At 33.6% G+C, this 14,581-nt stretch overlaps 1 protein-coding gene across 1 annotated transcript in view; it reads left to right on the plus strand.

Moving 5' to 3' along the window:
* The window catches only part of LOC118734416 (probable phosphorylase b kinase regulatory subunit alpha), a gene marked incomplete at its 5' end in the record, with an annotated part of 36,702 nt that overhangs the window by 1,137 nt on the left and 20,984 nt on the right, over nucleotides 1–14,581 (plus strand). The window contains 4 exons of the mRNA XM_036464139.1: nucleotides 6,269–6,598; nucleotides 7,624–7,866; nucleotides 8,148–8,315; nucleotides 8,956–8,985. Coding sequence (XP_036320032.1) covers nucleotides 6,269–6,598; nucleotides 7,624–7,866; nucleotides 8,148–8,315; nucleotides 8,956–8,985 — 771 coding nt within the window. The remainder of the gene's footprint in view (nucleotides 1–6,268; nucleotides 6,599–7,623; nucleotides 7,867–8,147; nucleotides 8,316–8,955; nucleotides 8,986–14,581) is intronic.

Genomic DNA, 14,581 nt, shown 5'->3' on the forward strand with positions numbered 1-14,581 from the left:
CTCTTAACTCAAGCTAGCTGGAGGGACGCTAAAATGACACAAAAAAACTTCGAGACACTTAAACTTATTTTTGGGTCGTAGATTACGGCTCTGTATACCGTTTATGAATAACGTTCGAATCTATACTAATTTTGGATAAAAAAAAATTAGACCGCGATTTTTCTAAAATAAAATTCTAAATAAATTTCATTTATTAAGAGAAAGACACTAGTACAATAAGATCATAGATATTTTCTAGTACAAAACAACTAAAAATAAAATGTATATCACATTATACATACATACATACATATGTAGCAGAGATCAACACAGATGACTAAATGAAAGTTAAACATTTAGAAAGCAAAACCCCGATTCAAAAATTAAAAAAGTAAATAACGCATATGTAAATATTTAGTTCTGAGAAAGTACAGATAAATAGCGTTCTTTTATTTAACCCACTTCGAATAGAGGTAGGCATGGAATTCCAGATACGAATAGCATTGACAAATTAAAATATAGTCGTAAAAATACTTTTTTTGCTACATACATTTTTTAATACACAGAAGTAGTATGCATTTATCAGTCGTTGATATAAAACGATATAAGCTTACAGTGAATTGTTCGTGGAGACCCGTTATAAAAATGCATATACATACATGAGTAATGTGACCAACCGTACTTCTTTCGGAAGTACAGTACTTCTTTTTTCGCTCTTGCACTTCGTACTTCGAATGTACTTCTTTTCGATATTTTGTACTTCTGGAGGGAAATTCTATAACCAGTTAGCGACAACTTTCGGATCGCTATCGCACTTTTTTACGCATCATATATATGCTTTTGCGTCAAAGAGTGCGATAGGGATTCGAAAATTGTCGCTAACTGATTACAGAACTTCCCCCATGTCCTTTTTAAACCATTAAAGTCGTCGGGGACCATACCTGCGCAGCTGCAAAGGGCTCTGAAGGTGACGTACAATTGATTGGATCCTATTTATGCGAACAGCGTGAGGACCGGGTACATCCCCATGGCTTGAGGGGTAGTCAGTGTTGCGTTCATCCCGAAGGCCGGAAAAGGCTCTCATGTTTAGCGTAGAGATTTTAGGCCTATCAGTCTCTTCGGGTTTGATAAAAACGCTAGAGAAACCTTTACCTGTACATAAGAAACGCGATTCCTCGTGACTGTCAGTCAAGGGCTTTATATATGCTTCCCAGCAAACACAGTCTCTAACGTTAGAGAAATTTGGATTTCTACATTAGATAACTATGGTATTTCTCTAATCGTTCTCGAGTCGATGACGAAGTTAGAGAACTACATTAGAATTCGATTCGAGAACGATTATATTATTTTATTGCAAATACATTTAATAAAAATTTTACAAACAAAGCGTTTTATTTAATAAAGCAAATAGCAGTTTGAAATTCAAATTCGAGTCCCATTAGAGATCAACATTAGAATTCGATTAGAGAATTTATATTTTCTCGAGTCGAGAACTATGTCCCATTTTTGTTGAGATTGCTATGATTCTCGATAGTTTTTCGAGTCGATCTCAAACGTTTGAGATTGGAGAATGTGGCTAGTTCTCCAATCATTATCTAATCGATAACTAACCTCAATATTTGCTGGGTTATTGCAAGAAAAGGTCGGTGAATACCGCCCTGCACACACTGGTAAGGTGGTCAGAGGAAGCCTTCACACATGCAGACTATGCAGTAGGGGTCTTCTTCGATATCGAGGGGGCCTTCAACAATGTCACTTGAGAAGCAATAGTCAAGTATATTAAATAATCTGGGGGTTGACACGAACCTAGTAAGGTATTCTCTCTCCCCTGCTCTGGATTGCGGTTGTAAACGACCTTCTAGAGGAACTGGAAAAGTGGGCTGTCGGGTGATCGCCTAAAAAGGAAAATAAGACGTTTCAGTGCTGCAGCAAATGTTTTAATAGGGCACTTTAAAACACGTTACCTCTCAAGGGCTGTTGCGATTGGTATTCATGCGTTGAGACTACGAATTTCAATAAATGCTTTTGTATCACCTGTCTCTTTTAGACTGTCCGACCTTCGCTAGGCTAAGTGGAGGCATGTCGGCTCGCACTACTGAAGAAACACTGAGCTCTCACAGATCGATATTAGCCGCATTCGAAATTTCGAATCAGCTCGCGGCGTTAACTTAACCTAGCTAAGCTGTACTTGTTTGAGCTATGAAATAGTTGGTCACATTACTCATACGTACGGTGACCATCCGTTCTGTTTTTTGCAGGACCGTACTGTTTTTCAAAGGTCGGTCCTGCGTAGTTTTTCAAACCTGAAAAACCTGAAAATGTACTGATTTTTTCCAAGTGTCCTGCATTTGTCCCGCATTTTATTCGTTATTTTAAAATTATCGGACAATGGAAAAAAAGTGTTTTTTGGTACTTTTCGTAGCTTTTCTTCAATATCTCATGAAAAAATCTCCAAATTAACGTAAGCGACTTACAGCTCGAAGGGTATTGATGTGCCTCTTACCAAAATATATAACTTGTGGCAACTTCAATGAAAATTATTAGTGCTACTGGCGAAAAAAGTGAGATTTTCAATCAAATACGCAGTTTCATTTGATTATTTTTTTCATTATTTAAAAAATTCGATAAAGAAAATATATATCATTACAGTAAACTTTAAGCAAAGATAATGAAAATCGGATTAGAAATGTAGATGCTATGGAGCGCAATCTGCACAAATTATATATTTTTGTAAAGGGCACTTTGTAACTCGTCGTTTACATCGATTCATGGCGTCGATTTTTGACAAATAACTGCGAAAAGTACCAAAAAAACAAAAAAAAGAAGGGTATTATTGTTTTCGTTTTGAACGACTCAAAATTTGCCTATAAAATAATCTTTTAAAGATTTCCACTTTTTGTGTAAGCTATTGTAATTATAATGGCCCGTAGTCATAGTCAAAATAAAGTCGACTTTAAAGTTAGTTGAAGCTTTTTGACATAATTTTCAATGGGATATCTGTCAAAAAAGCTGCAACTAACTTTAAAGTCGACTTTATTTTGACTATGACTACGGGCCAATACATATGTTTAACTATACTTTTATAAATATTCATGTAAAAAAAGATTAATATCAGTGAAGAAAACGTGATTCATTTTTAAAGTTTAAAATGTATTAAGAATTTAGAATCATAAATACTCTTTTGATATTTTTATACTACGTAAATATATGTAGGCATATTTTTGAAAAATTGTCCTTCATTTCTAATCCATATTTATGGTCACCGTACTCATATGCCAAGATCGAGTATGGCCGTGTACATGGCGTATGAGTAACAGTTTTTCTTGCTTACATATATGTATTTAATACAAAAAATATTCGCGCGTTTGACCATTCACAATTTGTTTATTTATCCATTGGTTTTCATCGTCAATGGCTTAACTTTTTGGCAAAAGAACACACTTTCATATAAATGAAAAAATTAAATTACAATAGATTTGTTATCTTTTTAGTTTTTTCCTTGTTAAGGTTTGAATATTTTTACAAAAATGAAAATATCTTGGGGAAATTACCTAATATGGATGCAGATCCATAGTCTACGACCCAATTAAGTTTACGTGTTTCGGCGTTTTTTGTGTCATTTTAAAAACTTGAGATTTTCCCTACAGTGTTATTAATATTTTTTCTTTTTGGACCTAACCCGCAGACCAGTGTGTAATGTTGCAAGCAAACATTTTGCGTATGAAAAAATCGACTTGTCAAATAATCAACATGTAAAGGCATGTACAAATTTATTTTCCAAGATCTTGACCTCATTAACGTAAATACTTCAATCATTCTTGTTGTATGTACAGTCAAAAGTTACACTTTACTATAATATAATATTAGAATATTTTTTTATAAAATATGCAGAGTATTTATCTAAAAGCGTAAATGTCACGTAACTGTGTATACCTCGTAAATACAACCGGTTTTCCATACAAAATTAAGCAAATTTAGGCAGTTTACGTGGTTACGAGGCATTTACACATTTACAGGCCTATTCTGCTTTGGTAACAAAAATTTTGTTACCGGTAAATAAAGTTACTGTCAATTTTTAAACCCTTTTCGCATTCTCCACACTCTTGTAACCGGCAAATTTTGTTACCATCTCATGAGCAGGTAACAAAATATTGCCCCATGAAATATGCAACACCAGAATTTTTGCAAAACTTCATAGCTGAATTGCTGAATAAATTAAAACGTTACCAAGGTAAATAGAATTACGGTTGCAAGTGGTGATTGTTGGTAACAAAATTAGCTTGCTACAAAATCGTCGGTTACAAGCAGAATAGGTCTGTTGATGAATTTCCATATTGTTTCCATTTACAGGTTATCAGTTCGTGGAATTTATTTTTTTTTTTTGTATTTTACCGCATATCTTTGGACCACGTTAACCGATTTCGATAATTCTACTAATGCTAATACTAAATTTTAGCTTTAGATCTGATCATTGGATCATGAAGAAATTAACAGTAATCCTTAATTTGTATGTATATGAGAATTGAAGTCGGTTTTGTTTTTTTGCTTAAAAATTACTTGTTAAGAAAATATTTGCATAAACCAGATAAATCAATATTTCACACTTTATATAAAATTCACGAAAATTCAATAAATTTGCCATTAAATTTTCAAACTTTTTAATAAGAATGTTTAGAATCTTTTCGGGTATGCAGTTTTATAGTCCATCCATTTGCATGTGGCTAAAATTTTCCGTTAATTTTTGATAATTTTTTTCTGCAACTGTGTCGCACTCTTCCTTCCATATAACGCACAAGAAAAATTAATTTTTTACAGTAGCTGAGACTAAGATGTTGATAATTTTTTAAAAACAAATTCGGGCCTATTTTATATGTACAGGAAAAAATGAGCAATGCTTTCAACGAAGAAATTGTCAAAACGCAAGGAAGAAGAAGAGATAGACCCATAAAAAGATATTCCAATAGGCTCAGAAGGATCAGCTGAGTCGATTTCGGCACGTTCCGCTGATATTTTAGTAGTGATGTCATAAACTCCCACCATGAGGCTGCTAAGAAGATGAAATGTTGATTTATTTTCACATTCATGTTACTATAACCTATAACTGATTGTTCAGATATGATGTTTTGCTTTGAAAATTCTTTATTTAGACACTTAAACCGTGAAATTGTGTGAGCTACATATTTACTTATCAGCCATACAAGGTCTACTGACAAAATCATCAAGTGCGGGGCTCCATAAAATGTATCGCTTTATCACTGATTGTTCAGATATGAAGTGTTGTTATAAAATTCATATATTTAAAGGCGATTTCGTTTTGTACAAAAAATGTTGCATTCTCATCGCCCTCTTCTTAGTGTTTGCGCCTAGATGGCAAGGAGATGGTTGCCTTTTTTCGGTAGAAACGAATCCGGCATAAGTAATTAAAATACTTTAACATTTAATATTTTTATGCTAAAAATGTAATAAGTATTCGATTAAAGTTACAATTTATGAAACGTATCACATAGCCAAAGGCAGCACTTAAGGTTCAGTTAGTGTAGACTTAACTTAATTTACGTAAGAATTCGTCCACGTTAACTTAGCCAGAAGCGAAAATATTTTATTTTTGTATTTTCCTTTTCAGCTGAGTTTCACTTTACCGTCTATAAACCTGAGCGCAAAAATATATTGCGTTGGCCAATATATTAGGTTGCGTTACGTAGATTAAGTCTAGACTAACTGAGCCTTTACCTGTTTTCTTATGTAATTTGACTCTTAAATGAAGTTGAAATTCGGTGCAAGATTTTTAACAAAATTGCTTATATTATTATTACGTATCCGCTCCAATTAATTTCCCTTTTGTTACTAAATCGGTGTATCAATAATATCTACATATGTATGTAAATAATAGAACTACGTAACTACATATCTATGAATCAAATATTATGTGTGTATGTGAACTCGAATTTTCGAACACCCTAATACCAAGCTAGCGAGATCGAAAGTCTTAAGAAAGAACTTAACGTAGACAATTCAATCAAAAATTAAATTCAACGAAAATCTTAAACTTCGCACTATTCGATATTATTTGCAAATTTGTTTCACATGTACGTAGATATCATACACAAACACATACATAATTATATATGTAGATGCTTGTCTAATAAATACTAATATTGTATTATAAAGGAAACAACTTTGATTTAACATTTCACTAATTTTGTTTCATTGTCCAACGCTTTGATGTTGATACATATGTAATTAACTTGAAAATTCTAATATGATTGCAATGTTTCACATACATATGTAGACCAAGATAAAATACCTCTGGCCATGATTCAGACAATGCGTAAGCTCAAGTCCGGCTATATTAATGGCACGCGTGTAATGTTGGGTAATCTCAAAGATTTCCTGAATACGTCAGCCATCACAGACCTCAGTTTTTTGGGCAGCACCGAAGATGGCTACCCCGATCGCCTACATCCCGATGTGCAGGCCTATTTGGACGAACATTTGTTGCGCTCATTCAGTCATCGTGGTATGATGAAGCTACACGGAGGCCACCTACGACCGCGCCAGTTACGTAGGCGCATGTCTTGCAAGGGTGCCATTAAAAAGACGCGTTCGATAAATGTCGATTGTAAGTATTAAGTGGCTAGATTTGCAAATACATATCGTTACCTTAAGGCCCTAACTCATTTTCGTTTTCGAACTCAGCTTTGTACAAAAAGACTATAAATGAATCACTTACAATTTATGAAATTGAAAAGGCCATACAGGCGCAACCTACTGAAATTTTGACCTGACAATTTTGGGACTTATTCCTTTTATTAGGGTGTCGCTACCTCTAAAAAATTATACGTCGGAAATAACGTTAGTATTGCTGCTGCATTATTCTTAAGTGAAAAAATAAAACTCAATAATAATTATCTTCTCTGAGCGAAAAAATAAAAGTGCTAAAATAATCATTATTTTTGTTAAAAAAAATACAGATCATCAGTAAGAATAATTTCCTTTGAGCGAAAAAATATAACTCAAACATTAATTAATATTTTTAACCGACTTCAAAAACGGAGACCGTTATCAATTTGTCAGAATATTTTTTTTTTTCTTTATGTACGGTGGCCCCTTACTAATTTGGTTTAGATCTGATAATTGGATCATGAAGAAATTAACGGTAATCTAAAATTTTTGTATGAGAATTGAAGTCGGTTTTGGTTTTTGCTTAAAAATTGCTTGTTAATGTTTATTTGTTAAACTCGAAAAAATAAAAATCATAGAAAATTGGCAGTAGGACATACGGACACACAACTACGTGAGTACAGTTAAAAATGTTTTACAACGATTACAACTTGTTGATTTTTTTGGTTAAAATTTAAGAAATTATGATTATTTTCCATCCCTGCTTGAAACTTTATATATAATTTGAAGATAATTACACCAACATTAATTTAGTTAGATTGCTCTAAAAAAACTGCGTTTTAAAGACATTCACAACTAAAGAACTTAAGTTTTGCCTTAGTTTTTTATTCGCTATGTAAAAAAGAGAACGTTAATTAGGGCCTTTCTATATTAAGATAACGTTTTGTATAGCTAATCCACACACACATAATAACTATCATTTGATGCGAGTATGCATGTGCGTATGTATGTATATTTTAATAGCTGACAACCTGGGCATGGAAGGGCCAACACCATTAATAGAAAGGCGACTTTCTTCGGTGGTGCCACCGCCATGGCTGCAATCAAATAAAGCAAACAATATCAGTGTGTTTGACACAACACCGGAGGAAGGGCCTCCTAATTTGGTAATAGATCCGCTGATTCGCGAAAATATCTACCCCATTGACCCACATCATAATCGCTCGGCTATTGAACGTCGCAGTGAGTTTACAAGACAGCAAGAAAGTTAGTAGTGTGTTTAGTTCAATTAGTTGTGCAGAAAACTGTGAAGAAAGCAATAACTGTAAATTAGTCCAATTGTAATCGAAATGGAAAATGAGACTGGAGTATTGGAGGTTTAATAAAAAGTTATTGCTTTTTCGCAGTTGATAGATATTTAGTCAAATGTGTAATAATTTTATATAAATTTTCGATTTGATTTTTAATTTTTTTTTGTTGTTTACTATTGATTTATTATTGCGCTTTTGCGTTATGATTTGCCGTTTAAATCCTGGTACATTCATCAGTACAAGCTATACCGAAAATTCTCGTTCAACGCCATCGCACGGATACAAATTTCGCTGATACAGAAGTGGAGGAACTGATTGCAATGCTGCGTGAGACGGAAAATCTCGAAGAACAAGGCGACATTTTGCAATACTTGGTCGACACCCAAGGTTTGGACTTCAATACGGGTAAGTTGAAGATACTACTACTATTGAATTGTAAAAATAAGGGACAAATTGCAAACTATGGAAATTGTTCTCGTCCACGTGCACAGCATACATACACACACATACAGATGAATACATACATACATATTATACATATATCTTTGCAAACTAAATACAAAAGGATCACAACTCAAAATTTTTCAATATATATGTACATACATTTAAGCAGTGTTTTTGATCTCCTGAAACTGGTATGATTTTAGAGTTGTGACTTTTGAATTTAGTGTGCGATATGCATATACATACGTAAGTTGGTATACATACATACATATGCACAGTATTTGTAAATACACATAAAATATGGGTGATGGCAAAAAATTTTACGCGAAAAGACATAAAGTTGAAATTGGAATAACTAAAAGAACACACTAAATACACTTTAAATATTCTTATGTACCATGTAAATAATTTCATTCATCGTTATCACAGAACTGTCTTACAGTCTTTTCCACTTCAATTTTTTAATTCGGTAATTGCTTAGTTTTAACATACACATCTCACTCACTGTAAATCTGTGCTTGTAAATTTATTTATACAATATGTATTAATTCGAGCTTCTTCCATTTTTTTATTTTTTTTCAAAATACTTTTTAATAAATAGCTGGCTTAGGTTTGAAGAATAAGGATTCCGGTAAGTCATAACTAAACTTTTTTATAATAAATAATACTAGAACACAGCCATTACTTATTCCGGCACCTTCCCAAAAGCACATTGTAAATTAGATACTCGTATATACATATACATACATATGTATGTATTTATGTATTAATATTCAATTTCCAAATTAAATATCCATACAGACATTATTTTTCCTTCTCTTATAAAATGGCTTAACTAATTATTATAATATATCGTTCGCCTCATGTCAGAAACATGAAAGTGTAAAAATTAAAATTTTGGGAAATCAAGTTGGAAAGCGTTTTCTTATGAGACTTAACTATAATTCGTGTAATTGACATATATACATGGTATTCTGAGTTTTGCTATAACATAGAACATCCAAAGGATAATCAAGACAACCCAATAACTCGAAATTGGTAAATTTGCACATTCATGCAAAAAATCTGGCATAAGGGCATAAGTATGTTTGTGATTCAATAATAAAAGGTTTGCTCAGAAAATAGCTTTCTCGCCGAAATACGTAAACTTAATGTTGGATCGTAGATTACGGCCCTGTATATAGTTTTATAGATCAGGTCATTTTCGCAAAATATTTTCATTTTAAATTTGCGTTGAGAATAAAAAAAAATTGTAAATTCTTTTGATTAAAGCCTGTTCTTTGGCAAAAACATCAAGCTATCAACGGAGAAAATTTATGATTTCATTATTAGATTATATGTACCTGGCGTATGAGTAACATTCTTTCCTACATAGTAGTCTCCGACCGAAGTTGGAATTTTGGCCGAAGCCGAAGCCGAATATTAAAATTAAGTTTCATAAATAAATAATAGGTATAATGTTAGCAGGTCATTAGCAAGCATTATTGCATGCAACTCTAAGAGAAATATAGCTAAAAATTGCCGTTGACTTTTTAGAACGTTTTTTTTTGCGGAGGGTGTTGCGAATTTTCTTCCATATAATGAATAAAACTGACTTTTATATGGAAGAAAATGAGCAACACCCTCCACAAAAAAAAAAAACAAAAAACAAAACCAATTGTAATTTTTAGCGACGTGAAACTTGCACTTTATTGTACTGAAATTGAATGAATGGGCTATAAAACCGCATGCTCGAAATCTTTCTAAGAAAACTAATTAAAAATATCGAACATCGAAAATCGTCGAAAATATGCAGTGCTGCCAAGTTTTTCCGTATTAATACACTAGTCGAGTGGAAATTTTAGGCAATCACGTAACAGTTTCAATACGATTCGACTCTCGAAAGACGACTTGCATTGGGCACGACTCTCGCAATGAGACTGAAAATTTTAGTTATATACGCCCACTCATCCGCAGTCAGTATATTTATAGAACAACTCTCAACAGCAACCATATTAATCGCTGGTTTTTGTTCTAAGCTGTAGCCTTTCCATGATGATAAAGGAACTATTCCATCGAGTTGGAAGATATTGTATAAATTTATGTGTTGGTAAATGTAATAATTCCTGATAGGATTTTAAATATCTGCTGGCTGATTCACTTCTAAAATTTTAACAACTCATGAAATTATGTAACTTCACGACAAATACAACCAGCCGAAGATTAAAAATCAGCCGAATAAGCCGAATACCGAAGCCAGGCCGAACCTTCGGTCGGACACTACTACATAGTCATATTTCATAAAAAAGAAATAATCTTTTATTTTTAAATTTTTTCCCTGTGAAGTATGCATTTTTGCATTCACAATGCAAACTTAAAACGAACATATTTTACGAAAATGAGCAGATCTAGCAAAACGATATACAGTTCCGTAATCTACGACCCAAAATTAAGTTCACGTGTTTCGGCGTTTTTTTGTGTAATTTCAAAACTTGAAATTTTCCTTAAAGCTGATTTTCACTATGTCAAATTCAGTGGCATTTGTCGTCAAATAAGTGAAAACACATTGTCAAATTGGATTAAAAAGCAGTTTATCGATTGGTTTGGATCAGGATAGGTCTTTATTCGTGTACATGCGCTGCTAAATCGGCTATCTGTCTGTTTTTGGCCCATAATATCATCGGTAAAGGTATGGATAAAGAGATAAAGTTGTGTCAAAATAAGTCGCCAAATTTTGGCGTCAAAATATGACATAGTGAAAACCAGTCTTTAGAGTGTTATTGAATCATGGACGATATGTAAATATAACTTTTCTAATATTTGGGATAGACAAGCTCAAAGAATAAAAGATGATTTTCCGCTTTCATACATATGTACACTGGCGATCAAAACCGAGTGCATGTACGACCTTTTATTACTTACAGTAACATAACTTGTTTAAAAATAAGCGGATTGCTTTGAAATTTTTAGAAATTGGAGCTTATTATCTAAGGAATAAATTCTTGTATACAGCAAAAACTAAACTTACAAATTTTTAAAAATTAATTTTTATTGAGCTTGAGGCCGTTTTTTAATGAAAACTTATTGTGGAAAAGCAACAATAATTTGAAAAAATTGTAGAAGTGATAGCTATTTCGGAAATCACCACATTTCCTCATCAGACTTCTTTCAGTAGGATTCGAACCGACGACCCCACTGACTCAGCCAGTTGCTTACGCACTGTGCTACGCAAGGCAACTCTATTCACTCAGTTTTGAACTTTTCTGTTTTCAGATCTTAGGAGGTTGATATCGAGAGGATTGTGGAGACTCCCTTGTTTATGAAAGCGATATTCATACGTCTGGGAATGCTCTCTACTGAGTTTTCTATGATTTCTAATGGAATATTACCCCATTATAATCTTACTCGCCTCCAAAGCTCTTCCATGTTACTAGGTGCTCGCTTGTGCTATGTTAATCCGTTCTCGACCACAGCGCTCAATTTTTCGATGACGTTGAGGTCTGGGATTTGTGCTGGCCACTTACGTGAAAATTTTGATCAAAGTCGTGGCTGCCAGCCGAATAGGATCTGAATATTGTTTTTTTTTTTTTAAGCACCCCGTTTTTTATAAGCCATTGAATAACAGATAGTTACGTAATTCTTATTTTATTAAAGGTCAGACCTATAGTTTTTTAATTATTTGAGCATTGGTTCTCTTTATAGCTAGTTGTTGATTATTTCTACTGGAAATCCCTATTGAAGGAGCTTACTCATTGACTTTAAATAGCAAAGAAGGGACAGTTTTACCACAGAAGTTTTTAGCCAAGGTTCCAATGTATATTCCTATGCAAAAAAATATTATCCAACAAGTAAACAAAACTACTGTTTTTAAAATTTTAGCTAAAAATAAATTCCCCAAAGAGCCCCATTTGAAACTATTCGAACGAATATATATAATAGGTGGCATACGCGGTACGTCTGACTCGCGAGTCATTTGTGCACGTGTTGACTCACGTTCGACTACACACAGTTGAATCATTCAGAGTCATGCCGGGAGTCATGTTGGTGTAACTAACACATATTTATTTTCACAAACACATCCAAACCGACTCACGAGTCAGACGCACCGTGTATGCCGCCCATAACATCAAAAGCAAATCACGAAAATTTTGTTAAGAATTACAGTGCACACTTTCTTCTTTTGTGTCTAGTAGTTTTTTTTTAAGATTGGTCCAAAAAAATCATAATAAAGAAAGAAGCCAAAGCAGGTATTTAAAGCACAAAAAAAATATTATTAAAAGGACTATGTTCTCTTTGACGTATGTACGTCAAAGGTCAAGTAGAAGTGGAAACTTTTATGGCTGCCCATTGATGGCTCGGTGATATAGCTTAAGAAATATTTTTTTAAAGACATTTTTATCAAAGTTGATAACATTTGACCAGTTTTGTTACACAAATACTCCTACGACCACGGGAAAAAATATTGGCTACAATATGTATATTTTTTTTTTGCCATATATGCGTTTTATCGGTCCACTTGCAAAATATTCGCATTCGCAAAAGCTCCGCATTGATTATTGCGAATGCGAAAGCGAATGCGAATATTCGCAACCACCCTGGTACATACATACATATGTACAAGTATATCTTACATATGTTTGTACATACACACGAATATACATATGTACATACATGTACATATGTAGTTTGAAATAATTTTATTTCTTCACTGAAAGCTGATTTTGGGACCGGCGGCAGCGGCAAAATTAAAACAAGAAATCTATTCTCGTCGAACTTCGTCAGATGAACTTCGTCGTTGCTTTGGTTGTGTGCAATCTCATATACCAAAATTCCTTCCGACGAAGTTCGCTCAGCGAATGGATTCTGTTTATATTTTTATAAAAAGAAGCTCGTTTGTCAGTTTTACGGTAAAAAAGCCTTTTTTTAAAGAAAACTATGTATACAGTCAGTCAATAAAGTTTAGGTACAGCGCATTTTTTACAATACCGGCAACTATTTTGTAAATATTTTATTTTTCGCAAATTTTTTATAAAAATATGGTTCATTCTACAACAAAAACCTGAAGAATTAGAGTTCCAAACCTTGTGCAAAATTAAAGGAAATTCTGGAAAATTTCACTCAAATATTGCACTTTTTATTTATGCTCTCTAGAAAAAAGTTTACTATGCAGTTTTATAGCCCATTCAATTTTAGTATAATTAAGTGCAAGTTTGAGGTAGCTAGAACTTACCATTTAGCGAAAATTAGCGAAAAATAAAATATTTAGAAAAAAGTTGGCCGTATTGTAAAAAATTCGCTGTACCTAAACTTCATTGACTGTATACATATTTTTTTTATTTTAGTTTCATTTAAGGCACATTGAACAGGTAGTATACCAGTACCGCAGCTGATTAGATTTTTTTAAATTATTTGGTCTCAAAAATGTAAAATATTTTTAATTTCTTCTCACAAAAATTATAAATTTCAAAATCTTTTTGAATGTGAAACCTTTCCCATACACAACAAGCGATGGAAAAGCAAAAATGTTCTATGGATGCCACTATCCAATTCCTATGTAGAATTCCCTGGTGATTCCGAAAATCGAGATCATTTTTTTTTATTGATACCTTTTCAGCTTTTAAAAATAGTGGTTTCACTTAATCACGTATATCTTACGAACCAATTGAATAATCGTAATACAAGATACGGGAAATGAACGAAAGCAAATGAAATTCTCCATAAACTGTATATATATCACTTTTCGATAGCCCTGATAGTTTATGAGAAATTGATTTTGTCGTATAGTGTTACTGTATTACAGAAATACCCCGTAGCGAATGTCATGCATTAGTCACTTAAGTGTCTTGTACGGAGTACACCTGCACGACATTGTCACCAGTGTCATTGTCAGCTATATGTCGTTTAGGATTCACAGCAAGTGCGACGATGTCCCGCGACAGCCGGTTCTACGTACCGGAATGACTTGGGTTTTACCCGACCAAGGGCTGTTGTTTCGGCGATCTAACCCCGTTTAGGTCGACGAAGTATCTCAGAAATTGTTCGTCCATAGGGCTACATTCGCTACGTATTCTTCTGCTCAGGGCTGGCATCGAGTCAAACCCAGGGCCAGAAGCCTACACCGGCTGTGTATGCCAGAGACGACTACACCACAACTCCACCTCAGTCAAGTGTAATGCCTGCGAGGGGTGGAGTCACCTTAGAGTCTGCTCAGGATTACGGACACATCGGCAGTGGATCACGTCGTATAT

This window comes from Rhagoletis pomonella, unplaced genomic scaffold, assembly GCF_013731165.1.
Source record: "Rhagoletis pomonella isolate Grant_MI unplaced genomic scaffold, Rhpom_1.0 Rhpom_scaffold_00002, whole genome shotgun sequence".
NCBI classification, from domain to species: Eukaryota; Metazoa; Arthropoda; class Insecta; order Diptera; family Tephritidae; genus Rhagoletis; species Rhagoletis pomonella.